General features: G+C 44.1%; 1 protein-coding gene and 1 long non-coding RNA gene across 12 annotated transcripts; one reads left to right on the top strand and one right to left on the bottom strand.

Moving 5' to 3' along the window:
• Nucleotides 1-229: 229 nt before the first annotated feature.
• LOC125513080 lies at nucleotides 230-5,210 on the bottom strand. Of its 9 annotated transcripts, none has more exons than XR_007285680.1 (6): nucleotides 3,917-5,210; nucleotides 3,374-3,493; nucleotides 2,430-3,301; nucleotides 842-2,290; nucleotides 560-623; nucleotides 230-458 (listed from the first exon to the last, which is right to left on the bottom strand). It is a non-coding gene; the product is annotated as an uncharacterized LOC125513080 (long non-coding RNA). The 9 variants fall into 9 exon arrangements; XR_007285668.1 differs by lacking the exon at nucleotides 560-623 and having other exon boundaries at nucleotides 842-1,233; nucleotides 2,195-2,290; XR_007285661.1 differs by lacking the exon at nucleotides 560-623 and having other exon boundaries at nucleotides 842-1,052; nucleotides 2,195-2,290.
• Nucleotides 5,211-5,627: 417 nt separating this feature from the next.
• On the top strand, nucleotides 5,628-18,537 carry LOC125513068. Of its 3 annotated transcripts, XR_007285652.1 has the most exons (7): nucleotides 5,628-6,365; nucleotides 7,459-7,517; nucleotides 7,785-7,969; nucleotides 8,195-8,297; nucleotides 15,155-15,302; nucleotides 15,374-15,442; nucleotides 15,547-15,949. XR_007285652.1 is itself a non-coding variant. In XM_048678118.1 (5 exons), the coding sequence occupies exons 4-5, from the start codon at nucleotides 10,139-10,141 to the stop codon at nucleotides 11,623-11,625; spliced, it is 1,212 nt and encodes a 403-aa protein (XP_048534075.1). In that variant the 5' UTR covers nucleotides 5,628-6,365; nucleotides 7,459-7,517; nucleotides 7,785-7,969; nucleotides 8,195-10,138; the 3' UTR covers nucleotides 11,626-12,009. The 3 variants fall into 3 exon arrangements, 1 of the variants encoding a protein (XP_048534075.1); XR_007285653.1 differs by lacking the exons at nucleotides 15,155-15,302; nucleotides 15,374-15,442; nucleotides 15,547-15,949 and adding an exon at nucleotides 18,392-18,537; XM_048678118.1 differs by lacking the exons at nucleotides 15,155-15,302; nucleotides 15,374-15,442; nucleotides 15,547-15,949 and adding an exon at nucleotides 11,579-12,009 and having other exon boundaries at nucleotides 8,195-11,303.
• Nucleotides 18,538-19,021: the final 484 nt, after the last annotated feature.

Raw genomic sequence — 19,021 nt, 5'->3', positions numbered from 1 at the left:
GACTTCTCTCATTTTACGACTTGAACTTTTACCATTTGAATTTCTGTGGGGTTTCTTTTTTTTAGCTTTTTCCCCAAACATATCTTGGACGTCGTGTTGAACTTACAATATTTTGAACGATGGACGGCTCGCACATGCAGCCTTGAACTGCTTGCCCGCTGCCACTTATGGCTCTCAATGATGCAAAATCCTGACTAGAAAATCACATTATTCTCACGAAACAAAACTCTTGGAACTTGCTACACGACAACCTTTGAACCTCCAACAAGAACATAATATATATCATACATCACTTTTTTCTCATGTTCAATCATGCACCCAAAAAATTAAAACACAATGAAATATCAGTTGTTTGGCTCAAAACCTCCTGCATAAATTCTTTTGAGTTGATGTTCTTTTTGTCATTGAACTGTTGTTGAACTAACCACAACCGTTGCCAAGTCTACACCTTCAAATACCTACATGAGTAAAATATTTTTAGACCATAGTACAAGGAAGCAACGTTACAAGTTCAAACCGTCAATGGACCAAAACATGTTTAAACACAAAACATGCATACATGTTTGATACGCAGCAAAACCTCAGCTTTCTCGGATTTCTTTGGTGCGCCACCTTGGCTTTTTCTGTCATTGAATTTTTATGAGACTATCTACCCAAACAGGGATAGGAGTTTGACTACGTCGGACATTTTTCTGCGCTAGATAGTGTGTAGACATGCTACCAAGGTCTCACACATGGTTTGCTAGAACAATTTGAACTAAATATCTTTTTCATTTTGAACTTTGAAAGAAGCTACAACTTCGGCAAATGTACACAGAATTTTAAATTTCCGAGCACATACCTTCTGTTCTTGTTTGTTGACGGGCACGCGCGCTCCTACTCCTGTGGACTGACGGCGCCGACGAAGTCGAGCTGAAGGAGCGGGGATCACGAGCGGCGGCTGGGTGCGCCTGGATTTTGCCGCTGTAGGGGGATCCCAGCTACTACCAAGTCATTCCAGAGGAGCTTGTAGAGGCGGGGGCAGTTGGTCGCAGGCCAGGTGTAAGTTTGAACTATCAGGTGTGCCGGGATTTGGCCGTTGTAGAGAAACAAGAAGTCAGAACAAACAGGAGTTATATAGGTTACAGATTTTTGCCATCTATAATGACGTGCTTCCAGGGCAGTCCAAAAGCAGCAGCCGCACAAGTTCAGTAGCCGCTCAACACGCGCACCTACTCGATGGAAATTTACAATCTGTTTGGAATTTATACAAACTTTTAAAACATGAACTCTTTGTTCCAAAACTTAGTTTTTGAAGTAAAATGCATGTTTTAACTAAGTTGCATGATAGCTCAAAATCGAAATCAAATCATTCAGAAATTGCACCAAATATATCAGATTTTTGCAAAGATGAAATGTATCTAGTATTGCTAGCAAGTTGATTACTATTTAATAGAACGACTCTATGTATCTCTCTTATTTATGTCCATGATGGTATGGTAAGTGATAACAATATACAATGTACAATACACACATGTACTACACAAGACTCTACGTCTGTACTGCCCAGAACAACAAATAAACCAAAAGAAAACTAATTTATGAAGGAAACGATTCTTGAACTCTTGCAGTAGTTATACCTGAACTTTGCGCTACACACTTCTTATTCAGTTGAGAGCGTCTGATATTTTTGCAACACCAATAACATTCTAACCCTTTTAGCAAGTTGTAACAGAGCTAAAAGGCGTGTATGAGAACTTGTTCCGATAATCTGAAATCTATAAGTACTATATAAATTTCTTTATCTCGCAAATTATGAAATAGATCTTAATGCATTTTAGAAGATGGTCTTTGTGTGCAACTTTTCTGTGAGTCGATTTGATCCAAACAAAATCACATCAGATTGGGGGGAAAGTTAGATCATGCTGTCATATGCACAACTGAGCTAAGTTGATATTTGCACCTGTAATATATTTATTTAGGTTGTCATTTCATCAAGCAGGTTCTAGGCACCTTGACTTCTCAACTTTCATGATCTTTCGAGATGAACAAGTGCAATTTTTTATGGAACCAAACTTCTGAACTTTTTCCAAGACACTCTTTGAATGTGTGGCGGCGTGCACCAGTGCCAGAAAAAGCTCATACGTGAAGGAGCATGGCAAGAGGAGCTCGGACGGATAAGGGAGGAATAGTTGGACTGATGTTAGCCCCATACCTGGATGAGGACCAGAGGAAGTAGTCCGTGTGGGCGGAGGGGGTTGTCTGTAGAACTGAGCTTTTCTTTCTTGCAGTCCGTCCAACCTCCCTCGTGCTGCAGTACAGAGAGAAACAAATTAGTGAGAGAAAAGAGCAGTAGAGAGAAAAGAGATGTATGTATTGCTGCTGTTCTTTTTGTTGAACCGCAACTGATGCTTCATCTTGTGTTCCATTCCCGTGTACCGGAAGCTGACCTTCAGGGAGGTGGTGAAGAAGAACGGTCAACGACTAATGATGACCAATGGCCGTAGCCACGCATAGCATTACGGCTAGTGAAGATGGCAGCGCCCAACAACTCCCCTGTCCACTCATTGTGGGACACTGGGACATGCACTGGACCAACAAGAGAAAATGATGTGAAGTGATATAGGCAACAAACTCAAGATGACTGAAAATGTTGTTAGAGCATAGGTGCAAATCAGCATCTAGCTTCTTATACAACAGAGATCTACCCTACTAATCAACATATGCAAGTCTGTACATACAAAATTGGTTGAATATGATGAACATAACAAAATGGATGCTATTTTCATATTTGAATTTCTATTAATTAGACTTGCGAAGGGGAAGTAGATGAACTGAAAAGCAGGAACTATTGAAAATTTTCTATACAATGAACTACCGTACAATATAAACCTAATTTTTTTAACACACACACTGCACTGATTCAGCTTTCCTTTTAAGAACTAATGATAAAATACATGCTGGGCTGCTACACCAGCATCAAATCCATGAATACATGACATTTTTTGGATAGCAATCTAACAAGTGTTATAGCAAAGCAGGAAACAAGCACACTTTTTAAACTACTCATGAACACGCAAGCAAAAAGTACAAACTGCTTCTCATTCACTAAAACATGAGCTAATTTTCAATAGAGATTCACAAAAACGGGTGATAGCAGTGAACCTGTGACGAAGAATTGAACTGAAAAAGAATATTTTTGGAGGTAGAATACGACGTCGGAGATCGGGTGGACCGGCTACACCTCCTCATTTGGACCGATAGCTTTGGTGAAGTGGAGCTGATGGAGGCGGAGATCACGAGCGGCGTCGGGATTTGGCCGCTGCAGGGAATCCATCAGTGAGCACGCATCACAAAAGCAAATGTTTAAAGAAAAATGAGATCGAATTCTCACTGTGTGGATGCTCAATGGGTGCAACGCTTGGTGAAGATGTTGGTCGCATTTCGGCTTGGACTACAGCCAGAGCTCGACTTGGACCGCTGATGGTGATCTTTATGCTGCTGATCGATTGGTCTGATGGTACATGTGAATGCCAATAGATAAGCGAGCATGCTGCTGTGAAGCTAACCTATTTTATAAATTTATGGTTCAGATTCAGTATCTCCATTACCTATATGCAGAATCAACATTGTCCATGGTTTAGACTACTACTATTTTTTCGAGAAAACGCAAAAACCTTGTGTTTCAATTGTAATGCACAGTGGCTCCCTTATCTATTGTTCAGGTACCGTTTAGCAATTAACAATCGAGGAGTTGCATGCCCAGCAATTCAGAACTAAGATCACCAATTTTTTTGGGCCATAGCCTAAGTCTGATTGCGCGGAAAAATCTCATCTAAACATGCAAGGGATGAAGGGAGCACAAGGTGCAGTACTATACAGAAGAAATTACTCTGAGACAAACTACTAGATCTGATTTTTTGCAAAGAAGTCATACCATTTCAGCAGTCTTGCTGGATGAGCTACCCGAGAGATCAAGTTGAGCAACAGCAAGTTCTAGCAAGTTCGACTTGGTGAAGATGGTGCAGCGGCAAGTTCGACTTGGTGCCACAACTTTGCTGTCCTTGAAACTAAAGGTTTTTGCCTGGATGATGATCATGGACAGGATGAATACTAAGGACATGGTTGAGAGAAGGCATTGGCATATTGAAGATGGGATCTCTTGTGTGCTATGTCATTTGCAGGTCAGGGAAGATAGGGATCACCTCTTTTTCAATTGTCTCTTTAGCCAGTGTGTGTGGAATTACCTTCAGATTGATTGGTCTCAAGGTACCAACATGACTGAAATTGTAGTCAATGCCAAAAAGGATTTCAACAAGCCTTTCTTTGTTGAGGTGGTGTTCACTGCTTGCTGGAATATTTGGCTGATCAGGAATGCAAAAGTCTTTAGGCATATTAGACCCAGCTTCAATCATTGGAGGAGAACTTTTTGTTCATGACATGTCTCTTCTCTCCTTTAGGATTAAGCCTAGATTCAAGGAGAGCCTTGTTTGTTGGGTAACTTTTCTTCCCCCTTGATGTATTTTTCTTTCACCTTGATGTACCTTAGTTTAGGCTTTTTCTTTGGGGTTATTCTTCATAACCTTGTACATATTGTATCTTTATGAGTTGGAATAAAATGATAGGCTGTGGGGGTTTTCCCTACAGTGCACAGTCAAAAAAACTTTGCTGTCCTTGAACTGCGGGAAGCCCATGTGCTTACCTGGCTGAGCGAGCCGGACAAGCTTATCTACTAGAACTGCAGGAAGCTCGAGCCTCTTTCGGCCCTGGGATGGCTCCCATGCCTGGGGTAACACCGGTGCATCGGGGTGCAGGGAGAGGAGCAGCGCCGGAGTCCAGGTTGTACCAGTCTATGCTCGCAGAGCCCGGCCAGATCCGTGCGCGGGGAGCACTCGTGGCAGGATCTGCGCCTGGAGTAGCTCGGGGAGGGTGCTCGCCCTGGATTCGCCGGGGCAGGCTGGTCGGCATCATCGGAGGGAGACGGGCGGCGCGGGGAGGAAGGCGGTGGCTGGCGCGTGGAGGAAGGCGGCGCCCGACGCGCGAGAGGGAGGCGATGACCGGCGCGGGGCACGGTGGTGGCGCATGCGAAGGAGGCGGCGACAGGCGCGCGGGAGGGAGGCGGAGACCGGCGCGGAGGATGGCAGTGGCGCGCGGGAGGGAGTTGACGGCCGGCGGGAGGGAGGAAGTCGGCGGCCGGCTCGAGGGATGAAGGCGAGGAGTGGGTTGGGGCCAGTTGCGGGAGGCAGATGTGGGGCACGGGTGGATCCGTTGGCGGCCAGTCACGGCGCCGCGGGCTCCCTCGCTCCGGCTGACACCGTCGCTCGCTCGCCCGCGACGACTGCCTCCGATGATAGGAGGCGGTTTAGGTTGGGGTGGGTCAGGCGGGGGACGTAGGTGGGTCGCGCTTATAGGGGCGATGGTAACAGAATATTATTTTATTATGGGTAACAGTCCAGTCCTATATATATTATTCTGTTAATATTATTCTGTTATCCCTCGCCTCTATAAGGGCCCGATCCATTTTACAAGGTGGTCCACCCCCCACCCGAAACACAGAGAAAGCCCACCCACTCCCCAGCATCTTCTCGAACCACCCCTCCCCGACGGCTCCGCCCCCTGCTCCAACGCGCCGGCGGCCGCCGCCTCCTGCTCCCACGCGTCGTCGGTCGCCGGCCCCTGCTCCCACGTGTCGCCGCCCGCCTCCCCCCTGCTCCCACGCGCCGCCGCCCGCCGCCCCCTGCTCCCACGCGCCGCCTCCCTCTCCCCCACGGTCGGTCGCGTCCCTTACCCCAGCGTCGGCCTCCTCCTTCCCCCACGTCGACGACGGTCGCCTAGTGGATGCAAACCGTCTTCTTCCCCGCCGCCGGCCACCTCTTCCCCTTGCTCCGGCCACCTCCTTCCCTCCCTCCACTGCGCGCCTCTTGCTGGATCGCGCCGTCGAGCGCGTCGGCCGCCCTGGCCATAGCCGTGCCTCGTCCTCCCCCGCGGCTACCCCTGCCAGGGGCTTCCCAGCTCGCCGGATCCGATGGGTGCACGCGTTCCTCGCCGCCGTGAGTGTGAGGTCCGGCCGCCGCCTCTGCTCAAAACTCCACGCACGCGAGGGCATCCCAGCTGCCGTGTCTTTAGCTGCGGTTCAACAATAAAACCAGCAGCAGTCCATGCATCCGTCTTACCTCTTCCCTCTCTACTGCTCTTCTCCTGCTAGTTTTTTTTCTCTGAACTGCAGCACAAGGGAGGTTGAACGGGCTGCAGAATGCGGGTTCGGTTGCCGCTCCATCCAGCAGTCCAACCCTATCGCCCCTGGCCGTCCAGCGACCTGTCGGTCTATGGTATTCCGTTGCAAGTCAGCGAGCAACATTAGCGACCGTACTCTCCAACCGCCCCATGTTCGTATCTCCTCTCTCTCACCCATACTTGCAGCATGTATGCCATGGATTTTGTGAATGGAAGAAATCCCTCTGTAATTCTCTCGATTCCAATAATTATTTTAGATTGCGATAGGCGTGCATTTGAATTTTGGTTAGCACATGTGCTCTGCTGCCCATAACCTCTTTGTTGTTATGTTTCTGAGAATTGGACAATCTTTTTAGTTTTAATTTCACAATAACTAGTCCTAGCTAAGTGTATATTGATGCATCCAGAGGTACTTGCAAATCAGGATTTTAACTCCTTTGATAATGATGCTGAAATTAGGATTGAGCATGAACACTAAAATGGCAGAGGATTCGCTATTGGCACTGCAATTATTTCCCTTAATCTTTTACTGAACTTTGAGTAAATATTTCTAGCTTTTCCTTAAAAAAGTTCATGCAAAATAACTGAGCTGTGTTACAGCTGGCTTTGAAATATAGTATGATCTGAAAAATGGGAAGGTGCATGAAAAATATAAGTTCACCTTAAAAAAAGCTCAGTGGTTCAAAATGTGAAAGAAAAATGAAAAAAGCTCATTGGCTTTTGTGTTGTGTGACTTTAGAGTTCAAAGTACATAAGAACATAAGTCCACTCTGCAAAAACAACAGTACACACATAAGAATATAAATCCTCCCAAAAAGTTCATTTACGAGCATGTTCTGCTCATCCATGAGCGGGGCTCCTCCTTGCGGCTATTGCTCATCCATGAGCGGGGTTCCCGAGGATCCCATTGGCGGCGGTCCGTTGATGGTGGCTCTCGACATTGTTTCCTTAACGATGCTACAATTCTGAATTTATTGTTGAGTCGTACTAGTACTGATGAAATGGGAAGCAAGTGTCACATGGAACCTCAATTGAAATGAGATGTAAGGTTCCACCTCCACCCTACCCAAAACAACCATGTCATCAGTTTAAAAGTCCTGGGGTGTACCTATAGAATTCTGAAGATGTGACTACAGAATTGTTTTCTTGTGCTACTAATCTACTATATCATCAGTTCAAAGTGTACTGAAGATACAACCCCAGGTGTGTTGCAGTGCGTGCTTAATTGGTTAATGATGTGTGTAGGGTACGACCGGCGACAACGAGTAGGTGGCAAGTGTACCACAGCGAGCAACGAGACAGAGGTATGAAGCAGATGCGTGGTGTGCTGCCATTTCATAAGTTCAAGTGTTTATCCCCTATAAAGTTTAGAGAAAAAATATTATGTTGCTTATTGCTCAGTTCATGTGTAAGCACTGGAGGAGTTCAAAAAACCAGAACTCATGCGGTTTCATAAAAATACGGTGTTTCTTCCGTACCATCAGAATGAGAGAAAAACATTAATTCAATTTTTTCATACCATCGCTTTTATTGCTAAATGATTTAGACACTTGTTTTCGTGATGCCATCAGGTATTTTCTTAAGTACTTCAGCTCAACAAAAATCTCCAGAAAAGTTTAGAGTTTGTTTTCAGAAAAGCTCCATGGTGTTTCTTCGGCTACAGCATCCATGCATCCAAGTTGAGCTCTGACCGCAGTCCAAGTGGAACTGCGACCACCATCTTCACCCAGCGCTGCACCCATTGAGCACCCACACAGTGAGAACGCCATCTCATTTTTCTTTGAACATTTTCTTACCTGCAAGTAATAGTTCAGAGTTTGCTTTTTCACTATGTCTGCACTTCATTATAGTTAACCATTGGTCCATTTCTCAGCTGCAAGTAAAGAATGATCTTGCACTTCATTATAATGCCCTCCTCCTCTATTTCTCTTCCTCTCTAAATCTCCTTTCTATCACTAATTTATTTTCTCTCTGAATGCAGCACGAGGGAGGCTGGAGCAACTGCAGACTGGTGAAGAGAACCACTTCAGTTCTGTTGTTCATGTATTGGAAGTACGTATCCTCTATCCAAGCAGGAGGTAGAGGTAATTTCTCCCCTAATGCAACCTATTTTGAAAGTAGCTTGAGACCCATCATGTCCTATATACAGATTCAGAGTATAACACATCAATGGAAGTTTGTTCTGAAAATTGAAATTGTTCCGGATGTACTAATAGATTAGTTGTTAAGTATTGGAGTGTTTCCTTCTTGTTTTGGACAAATGGAAATCTACAAGACAAATGTACTGTTAGATTCAGAATGAACCAGTACACCAAGCAGAAAAAAGCAAAAGAAAAAAACTCACTCTAGGCCACTCCACCAAATCCGAAGCGGGTCAACCCCCGACGCAATGCCCGCCACCACCCTCGGGCCAACCTTCCACCACCTCCACCGTCGCCCCACTCCACCTCCCGGCCACACGCCCGTCGCCGTGCTCCTCCTTGCTGTTCAAATTCTTGTTTTGGTTATGTCCAAAGAAACTCGTAATTTTGATAAATGATGAATTGTGTTTTCTCGTAGAAAAATGATGCTCTGTAGGTGGTATAGCAGTTTGCCATGTATATCTACCATCAGTCCGTAAAAGGACAAGTATGTACTGATGCTAGAAATGATGCTCTGTAGAATTTCTTCTAATCTAGTTCAAATTTGGTCTACTTGAGTAATTCTATCAGTTCATGACAAGTATGTACCGATGCTAGAAATGTAGGTCATTTGTGAATCATGCTTTTTTCAGAGAGAAAAGGAGTTTGTAGTTACATCACATGGTGTACTAAGCAACATAAACATGGTTTCCTTCATAAATTAGTTGTTTTTGGTTAATTCGTTTACATGGACAGTACAAACGCACATTGTTGTGTAGTACATGTGTGTATTGTGATTGTAATTTTGGTTTTTAGTTAAGAAAAAAAATAACAAAAAGGTTCATAAAAGAACCCAAAACATTTGCTAGTCCTGGAAGTCCAAATTTCAGTTCAACATGTTTTGTATCATCAGCTCATTAAGAACCCCAGAAACAGGCAATGTGTGTGTTAAAAAATGTGTGTTCAAAATGGGAAGCACGGTACATAGGGGTGTTGTCCATCATCACTGATTGATTAAAGCACATGCGCGCACGCACACATATGCTACCAGGTAGTGCTATTAAAAAGTGAATTTATTCCTTGCATGGATGAACCAGTGACACTACTCTTGCATAAAAAAATTCCTTTTGCAAAAAGTAGTTCGTACAAAAAGAAGCAAAAGTCATGTTTATCTGGTTGCAAAAATGATGCTTGATAGGTGTTTGTTCTAACGAGTAATGCCTATTGTTAGAGTTATAATATAAGTCATGTACCCCTTTGTATTTATCCCGTTGTATGAGGGGTTTCCTGCATATGTTCCACACCTGTACATGTATATATATATCGGCCTATGGCCTCATGGGAATACAAGTTGCTTATTCCTAACATGGTATTAGAGCTAGGTCAATTTTTTGCACGCCGCAACTCGTGCTGATTGATCCGCCTCGCGACGCCACCGTCCTCTGTGGCCGTCGCTCTGTCACGACCGCACGATCGACTGCAACGCGCGCGAACTACGGGTAGCCGGCGACTTGAGCGAGATCGCGAGGAGCAGGCGTACGCGGGGCTCGGACGGTGGAGCAGCGCCCGCTTCGATCCGGGCTACACACGGCAGGCAACAGCTGTCTCCACGCGCGGGACTCCAGCCCAGGAACAAGTTGGCTTCATCGATCTAGCAACCAACCATCGAGTCAACGACGTACGCTGGATTCTACCGCCGTGATCTCCCTGGTTCTGATCCAGTCGCCAGCGCCCTCCTGCCCAAGCTACTCCCGATCCCGATCTCGCGCCTGATTCTGTTGGTGCTCTAGTCGGTTCTAAAAAAAATGTCTGCTGCATCGGGCTATGTTGCTGTCCCTCGCTGTCTGGTGATCTTTGATGGTACTAACTACACCGAGTTTACTGGCTTCATGCGCATTCACATGCGTGGCATCCGTCTTTGGGGTGTTCTTTCTGGCGAGGTCTGCTGTCCGCCACGTCCAGTTCCTCCGGTGGCCCCTACTCCGCCCACTCCATCGGTTCTTCCTACGGATGCTAATCAGGTCGCCAAGGATGCGGCTAAGCTTGCTGATGAGGCTGCTGATCGTGCTTATGATGAGAGGGTTTTGGCTTATGAGGAGGCTCTTCAGATGTATCATGGTGCTCTGTCTGTTTACACCCAGTGGCTTGATGATGATGCTCGTGCTGCAGCTGTTCTCATTGCTAGTGTTCTGCCTCAGTTTGCTTCTGAATTTCTGGGTCTTCCTACTGTCTTTGAGATGTGGACCCGTCTTCGTGAGCGCTATCAGCCCTCTGGTGATGCCTTATACCTCTCTGTGATCCGTCAGGAGCATGCTCTTCAGCAGGGTGACTCTACTGTTGATGACTTCTATGCACAGAGTTCTGCTATCTGGCGCCAGCTTGATTCTCTCCGTAGTGCTGGGTGTCGTACCTGCCCTTGTTGCCAGGCTGTCCAGGCCAATTTGGAGTTTTATCGCGTCTATGAGTTCCTGTCTCGGCTCCGTAAGGAGTTTGAGCCCCGGCGTGCTCAGTTGTTTGCTCGTGGCCGTATTTCTCTCATGGAGGCGCTTTCTGAGATCCGTGCTGAGGAGACTCGCTTACGTGGTGCTGGTTTGCTGGAGGTTCCCTCTGTGCTTGCTACTCGCGCTCCTACGCCACCTGCTCCATCGACCACTTCTCGCTCGAGTGCTCCGCCGCTCTTGCCCACTCCTTCTGGAGGCTCAGGTCGCCCCCGTCCACATTGCGCCTATTGCAACAATGATGGTCATCTTGAGTCTCAGTGCTACACGAAGAAGAAACACCTGCGCAAAGCTCGATCATCATCTTCAGGGACTTCGTCATCTACCTCGACAGCTTCAGCCATTGCTTTGACTGAGCAGGATATTCTGAGACTTAAGCGTCTGCTCGCGGCTTCAGGTTCTTCCTCGACGGGTACTGCCGGTTCTGTGACTGATGCTTCCCGCACTGAGCAATCACCCTCTACACAGTCAGGTACATCCCCATGGGTTCTGGACTCTGGAGCTTCTTTTCATATGTCTTCTCATTCTTCCACTTTGTCCTCTCTTCGATCACTGGATTCTCCTATTCATGTCTTCACTGCTGATGGTACTCCACTTTCTGTTGCTAGTAGAGGCAATCTTACTACTCCTTATTTTGTTCCTGATGTTGCTCATGTTCCTCGACTTACCATGAATTTGTTTTCTGCTGGTCAACTTACGGATTCTGGTTGTCGCGTCATCCTCGACGTTGACTCTTGTTCTGTACAGGACCGTCACACGCACACTCTGGTTGGGGCTGGCCCTCGCCGCCGTGATTCTCAGGGTCTTTGGGAGTTGGACTGGCTTCATGTTCCTTCTGCTGCCACCACCATCGCCAGTTCTTCCGCTTCTGTCGCTTCCGTCACTGGTTCCTTCCAGCAGTGGCATCATCGACTTGGTCATCTGTGTGGTTCTCGGTTGTCTTCTTTAGTTCGTCGAGGCCTTCTGGGGTCTGTCTCAGGAGATGTCTCTTTAGAGTGTCAGGGTTGTCGTCTTGGCAAGCAGATTCAGTTACCATATTCACATAGTGAGTCAGTGTCTAAGCGTCCTTTCGATTTAGTCCATTCTGATGTATGGGGTCCGGCCCCTTTCGCTTCGAAAGGTGGTCATAAATACTATATTATTTTCATAGATGATTTCTCTCGTTACACATGGCTTTATTTCATGACTTCTTGTTCTGAGGTGTTGTCTATTTATAAGCGTTTTGCTGCCATGGTTCATACTCAGTTCTCTTCACCCATTCGTGTTTTTCGTGCTGACTCCGCTGGCGAGTATATCTCTAAGATGTTGCGTGGTGTTCTTGCTGAGCACGGGACTCTCTCTCAATTCTCTTGTCCTGGTGCTCATGCTCAGAATGGTGTGGCTGAGCGAAAGCATCGACATCTTCTTGAGACGGCTCGTGCATTGATGATTGCTGCCTCTCTCCCGCCTCATTTTTGGGCTGAGGCCGTCTCCACATCCACCTATCTTATCAATATACAGCCTTCCGCTGCTCTACAGGGTGGTGTTCCTTTCGAGCGACTTTTTGATCGTTCTCCCGATTATTCGATGCTTCGCTCGTTTGGTTGTGTTTGCTATGTTCTTCTTGCCCCTCGCGAACGCACCAAACTGACCGCTCAGTCTGTTGAGTGTGTCTTCTTAGGCTACAGTGATGAGCATAAGGGCTATCGTTGTTGGGATCCTATTGGTCGTCGGATGCGTATCTCTCGAGATGTGACTTTTGAAGAGTCTCGTCCCTTCTACCCACGCCCATCTTCCTCGACTTTTTCAGTGCAGGATATCTCTTTTCTCGCTTTTCCTGACTCACCTATCACCCCCGCCGAGACTGTATCTCTCTGTTCCACTTCCTCTCCTTCTCCACATCTAGTTGATTTGCAGCCACCATCCTCCCCGGTCTCCTCGCCTAGCATGTCACCGGGTTCTCCACCTTCATCTCCGGTGACTTCCTCCCCGGTCTCCTCTCCCAGTCTGTCACCGGATTCTACACCTTCATCTCCGGTGACTTCTTCGTCGCCACCCCCTGATTCTACCTTGCCGATTCCTCCTTCTATTATTCCATCTCTTCCTCAGCATTACACTCGTCGTCCACGACCAGTCGATGCCTCTGTGGATGGGTCATCATCTTCCTCTCAGCCTACTTATGGCTTGCGTTCTCGTCCTCGTCCGCCTGTTGATCGCTTTGGATTTCCCACCGCTGGTGCTGCTGTTCTTGAGCCGACTTCTTACCGCCAGGCTGTTGTTCATCCTGAATGGCAGTTTGCGATGGCAGAGGAGATTGCTGCTCTTGAACGCACTGGTACCTGGGATCTTGTTTCTCTTCCTCCCGGCGTCCGTCCGATCACTTGTAAGTGGGTCTACAAGGTTAAGACTCGCTCCGATGGTTCTCTTGAGCGTCACAAAGCTCGTCTTGTGGCTCGTGGTTTTCAGCAGGAGCATGGTCGTGATTATGACGAGACTTTTGCTCCTGTGGCTCATATGACCACTGTTTGTACACTTCTTGCCGTTGCCTCTGCACGCCACTGGTCTATATCTCAGCTTGATGTTAAGAATGCCTTTCTTAATGGTGAGCTGCGTGAGGAGGTGTACATGCAGCCACCACCTGGGTATTCTGTTCCTGATGGCATGGTATGTCGTCTTCGTCGCTCTCTCTATGGCCTTAAACAAGCCCCCCGCGCCTGGTTTGAGCGCTTTGCCTCTGTGATCACTGCTGCTGGTTTTTTAGCAAGTGCTCATGATCCAGCATTGTTTATTCACCTTTCTCCTCGTGGTCGGACTCTTCTTCTTCTTTATGTTGATGACATGATCATCACGGGGGATGACCCCGAGTATATTGCCTTTGTAAAGGCCCGTCTTAGTGAGCAGTTTCTTATGTCTGATCTTGGACCTCTTCGCTACTTTCTTGGGATTGAAGTCTCTTCTACCTCTGATGGCTTTTTTATATCCCAGGAAAAGTATATCCAGGATCTTCTTGCTCGTGCTGCTCTTACTGATGAGCGCATTGTTGAGACTCCTATGGAGCTCAATGTTCACCTCCGTGCTACTGATGGTGATCCTCTCCCTGACCCGACGCGTTATCGTCATCTTGTTGGCAGTCTTGTCTATCTAGCTGTCACTCGTCCGGACATCTCTTATCCGGTTCATATTCTGAGTCAGTTTGTCTCTGCTCCCCACCTCGGTTCACTATAGTCATCTCCTTCGTGTTCTTCGATATCTTCGAGGCACGATCTCTCACCGTCTATTCTTTCCTCGCTCCAGTTCTTTACAGCTTCAGGCCTATTCGGATGCTACGTGGGCTAGTGATCCTTCCGATCGCCGTTCACTTTCTGCTTACTGTGTTTTTCTTGGTGGTTCTCTCATTGCCTGGAAGACGAAGAAACAGCTTGCAGTTTCCCGTTCGAGTGCCGAGGCTGAGTTGCGAGCAATGGCTCTTTTGACGGCAGAGGTGACTTGGTTACGGTGGTTACTTCAGGATTTTGGTGTTTCTGTCACTACACCGACTCTGCTTTTATCTGACAGTACAGGTGCTATCAGCATTGCACGCGATCCTGTGAAGCATGAGCTCACCAAGCATATTGGTGTTGATGCTTTCTATGTGCGCGCTGCTGTGCAGGATCAGGTTATTGCTCTTCAGTATGTGCCTTCCGAGTTACAGTTGGCGGATTTCCTGACGAAGGCTCAGACTAGAGCACAACATGGCTTTTATCTCTCCAAACTCAGTGTTGTTCATCCACCATGAGTTTGAGGGGGGGTGTTAGAGTTATAATATAAGTCATGTACCCCTTTGTATTTATCCCGTTGTATAAGGGGTTTCCTGCATATGTTCCACACCTGTACATGTATATATATATCGGCCTATGGCCTCATGGGAATACAAGTTGCCTATTCCTAACACCTATGTGAACAGAACACTTTATTTCTTGTTTTTTTATACTCAGAAGAAACCTTGTGAACGTTCAAATAAGGGAAACAGGAGTGCTCACCAACAAAAAGCCACTATTTTTTTTGAAATGATAGGTTCGTTCCATCTCTTGGAGCTGTATGGTTGACCATTTTTGGTCAAATTTGGCAATTGTTAACTTATAAAGCTACCGACTCGAGTGTTCATTTCATTGGTCAATTGCTAGATATAGGCTTTGAGATTGCTGAGACAATAATCCATGGATCAGTCTTCCAATGTTATCCTGTAGTTCAATTAGTCTTGAGGTTATTTAATGTCTAGAATGGGGTTTTGATTGCTGTTGGTCGAACCTACTGACAACATAGGTTTTGATTGCTGCTGGTTTTGTATCTCATGGTGGTTCGCAGGTAATTTTGGAAGGTTCACACATCCATATTAGAGAGATTCATCAGACATAATTTTGTAAGATCAGAAAAAGCAATTGCTCAGTACATCATAGCATCTCTTCGATGCAAAAAGGATGGCTCTTCTCAAGTCAGCAGCTAACCAAACTGGGTAAGTTTTCAGAAATTCATTCTAGTGTCAAACGTTGGTGAGATTCTGATCAAGACTTTTGTCCATTCCAGCAACTTCAGGGTAGCTCAGTCAAATATGGCAGTTGTGTAGTAAACAGTTTCAGTTGAGAAATCAGCAAGGTGTAATGCATACTATCTTCTATAACTCATTTCACTTCATGATTTCTTCACCTGTTTGTTGTTTCCTAGTTATCCTAATTCCTAAATGTTCTACTCAACTTCAGCGACATGCTCAGTCCAACCCCGTGGCTTCAGGGTGGCCGAGTTCGTCGCGACCATCAGTTCGGAGACATGCGTCACTGCGCGTGTCGCTACCATGGCCCCCTATGTTACTGCGTGCTCTGTCAACAGCCTCCTGCACAAGGAAAAGCAACAGGAGTAGAGGCGTTTGAGATGCTCTGTTCTAGCGAGGTGGCTGATTATGTTTGTCAGTTTGTAATACTTTGGCCGCAGTGTAGTTACGTATGTTTTTCTGGCCGGAGCACGACCAGAGCTTATGTCAGTATGAACTTTGATTGTGATGGTACTACAAACTCTATAAAAACACCAGTAATCCATTTTTGCTGGTACTTACCTTTTATACAATTCACATGGATTGTGCCCCTATTACCAACTGTGGTACAAAAATGCACTGTGCTCACCATTTTATTTTAGTTCATCAGTTTGTAATACTTTAAAAAGAGGAGGTAAAAGTGAACCATTCGTTTTTGTATTATAAAAAAGTGTTAATGTGAGAAACTTCAAAAACATCTTGTTTAATAAGTTCTGCTTGTTTTGTGTATAGTATTTATTGAGCTAAAAATGGTATGGTTCATACATTCTCGTCGATCTAGTTGTAATCGTCCTTGTTTTTGTGAGTTTCCTGATGCAAGTTTTGTGGTCAGTCCAGATGGGAGAGGGTGATCCGTCCAAAGTGTAATTCCATGACGTTGACATTCAAGTTCTACAAGTTCTACAACTGATCCGTACAAACAAAAACGGTGGTCCGATCTACAAAGGAAAATGGTTTAATTAAAAATATTGATTAGTACAAGTTAAAGACGGTGGTCCGTTCAGAATAAAAGAAGTGACAGAAATTCAAATTATAAAAGTTCAAGCAAAAAAGAAACACCATGCAATTCAAATGGTAAAAGTACAAGTCGCAAAATAAGAGAAGCCCAGAATATCGTTGTAAAAAATGTTTAGTTCAAAAAAAAGAATAAAAAACATTCTCTTGTTAAAAAAATATCATTCAGTTCGATGAGACAAACCATGCAAGTACAGGGGTGATGATACAATAACATTCAGTTCAACAATATAAACCATGCTAGTTCAGGGCTAGGATACAGTAAACCGTTGAAAATTTACGAGAAAAATATTACCCAAAAAATAAAGCAAAGTCTAGTTAGTGAAAACACGCTTAGTACAAACTCATGCAAGCATCAGTACAAGTACCCTTTTTTCGGAACCATTTAAAATTACTCTACAAAAAATAGCTCACTACAAACATACACATATATCAGTACGACTACTCTGTTTTTCAGACGAGAAAACAGCAGAATCCGTCATGCCGTATTCAAGATTACTCTTAAAAGGTTGCGAAGTAGAGAAAACGTCCAACATGACTAAGTTTCGCATTTTCGATAGCTATCCAACGGTATATTATTTGCCTCACTTCGATAACTTTTTTCGGAACCATTTAAAATTACTCTACAAAAAATAGCTCACTACAAACATACACATATATCAGTACGACTACTCTGTTTTTCAGACGAGAAAACAGCAGAATCCGTCATGCCGTATTCAAGATTACTCTTAAAAGGTTGCGAAGTAGAGAAAACGTCCAACATGACTAAGTTTCGCATTTTCGATAGCTATCCAACGGTATATTATTTGCCTCACTTCGATAAACTTTTTAAAAAAACCGCGTTCAAAACCAATTTTAACTGTATTTGAATTCGTATTTAAACTTTAAGGAATTAGAAAAAACTTTCTATACGCAAAAGTTGCGCATTTTCCATAGCTTTCCAACGCCGTATCATTTGCGTTAATCCGACAAACCATTTGCAAAAAACAGTGAAAAAACATTTCGCCCGAAATTTCACCGTTTTTCAAATTACTTTTAAATCATATAGAATTTGAAAAAATAGTAGATATATGGAAGATGCGGATTTTCACAATCTTTCCAACGACATCTCATTTGCTCAATTCCGACGAACCGTTTGAAAATTAAGTCCAAAATATGATTCGCGTTTTCGGTTTTGAAAAAATGGTTTTTTCAAAACTGCTCTTAAATCATAATTTTTTTGCAAAAACAATTATAAGATTGTAATGTGGATTTCAAGAGCTTTCCAACAATATATTACACGCCCCATTTCGACAAAAAAAATTGCAAAAAAATTAAACTAAAGAAGACGATTTTTAACAGCAACAGAAAAGCATCAGTTCAACCGCTCGAATTTCATCAGTTCAACCGCTTGAATTCATCAGTTCAACTAGGGTAACAGAATAATATTCTGTTAGCCCATATGTTACGCGCTATTCGTCACCCTGGGTGAGGAATATTTATTCTCCACCCCCTTTATTTTACCATCAATGCACCGTAATTTTATGTTCCATAAGTTTTGTCTTATTTCCGGCGCATTACCCAAATATATAATCGCCGTAAAAAATATTTTATGTTATGTAAAATTATAAACGTAAAAGCTATATGGTATGAAAGTTAATTTCATGATGCATCTAATAATATTGATTCCATATTGTGAATTTTGATAGTTTTTATAAACTTAGTTAAAGTTAACAAAGTTTAACTTTGACCAAATCTTATATGCAGACTAAAAAGAAACGGAGGAAGTATTGTTATGCATATGAGGAATAAATCAAATTTGGCTGTACTAAATACATGAAAAATATATACAATTGCTATATTTTCTAGTTCTTAATCATGTTTGATTTGGATAAATGGCTTTTCCATGTGACTCGAATTAATCTGTTGAATCTGTAATGTGTTTATTTTTCATCAACATATTTTACTGATAGTATGCCAACCCTCACTTAATCTGATCAATAACAACCTTATATGTGTTGCAGAAAAACAATGGGAAGCACTAAGGTTTACAATCGAGATTTGCACATGCATGGTCCTTTGTCTAATAGCATGTGTTGTAGTTTTTTTTCCTTTGTAACGTGGTGTATTATTATGGGAGTTGGACGCCGTGATTTTTTTCTTTCCTTTCTAACGCACGATTGTATGGGAGGAGATAAATGATGTGATATTATTTCCTTTGCAATGGGAAAAGCTGGATGGTTTGATATTTGAATTGAGTTGAGCTCAACAGCGGAAAGATTTGGGCCGTTGGCCGGAGGCACTTGAACGCGCGAGATAAAATGTATCGCAACAAGTTTGCTCTTTTATAAGTAGTGGAGATTTAAAAAAATGTCTAACATGTATTAAAAATTGTATAAGGTATATATATATAATGTTCAAAGTGTTCAAAAAACTGTTAATCATGTATTTGAATATGTTGAACATGTATAAAATGTGTTCCGTATGTATACAAAAATGTACAATATGTTTACAAAATGTAGATGTATGGTAAAAAAATTGTTAATCCTGTACTTAAAAAATGTTAAACGAGTATTGAAAAATTTATAACCTGTATGAAAATATAGACATAAATAATACAACTGAAAAATTGTTAATCATATATTCGAAAAATG

Source organism: Triticum urartu, chromosome 1, assembly GCF_003073215.2.
Source record: "Triticum urartu cultivar G1812 chromosome 1, Tu2.1, whole genome shotgun sequence".
Taxonomy (NCBI): Eukaryota; Viridiplantae; Streptophyta; class Magnoliopsida; order Poales; family Poaceae; genus Triticum; species Triticum urartu.
This window is presented reverse-complemented; position numbering and strand designations above follow the sequence as displayed.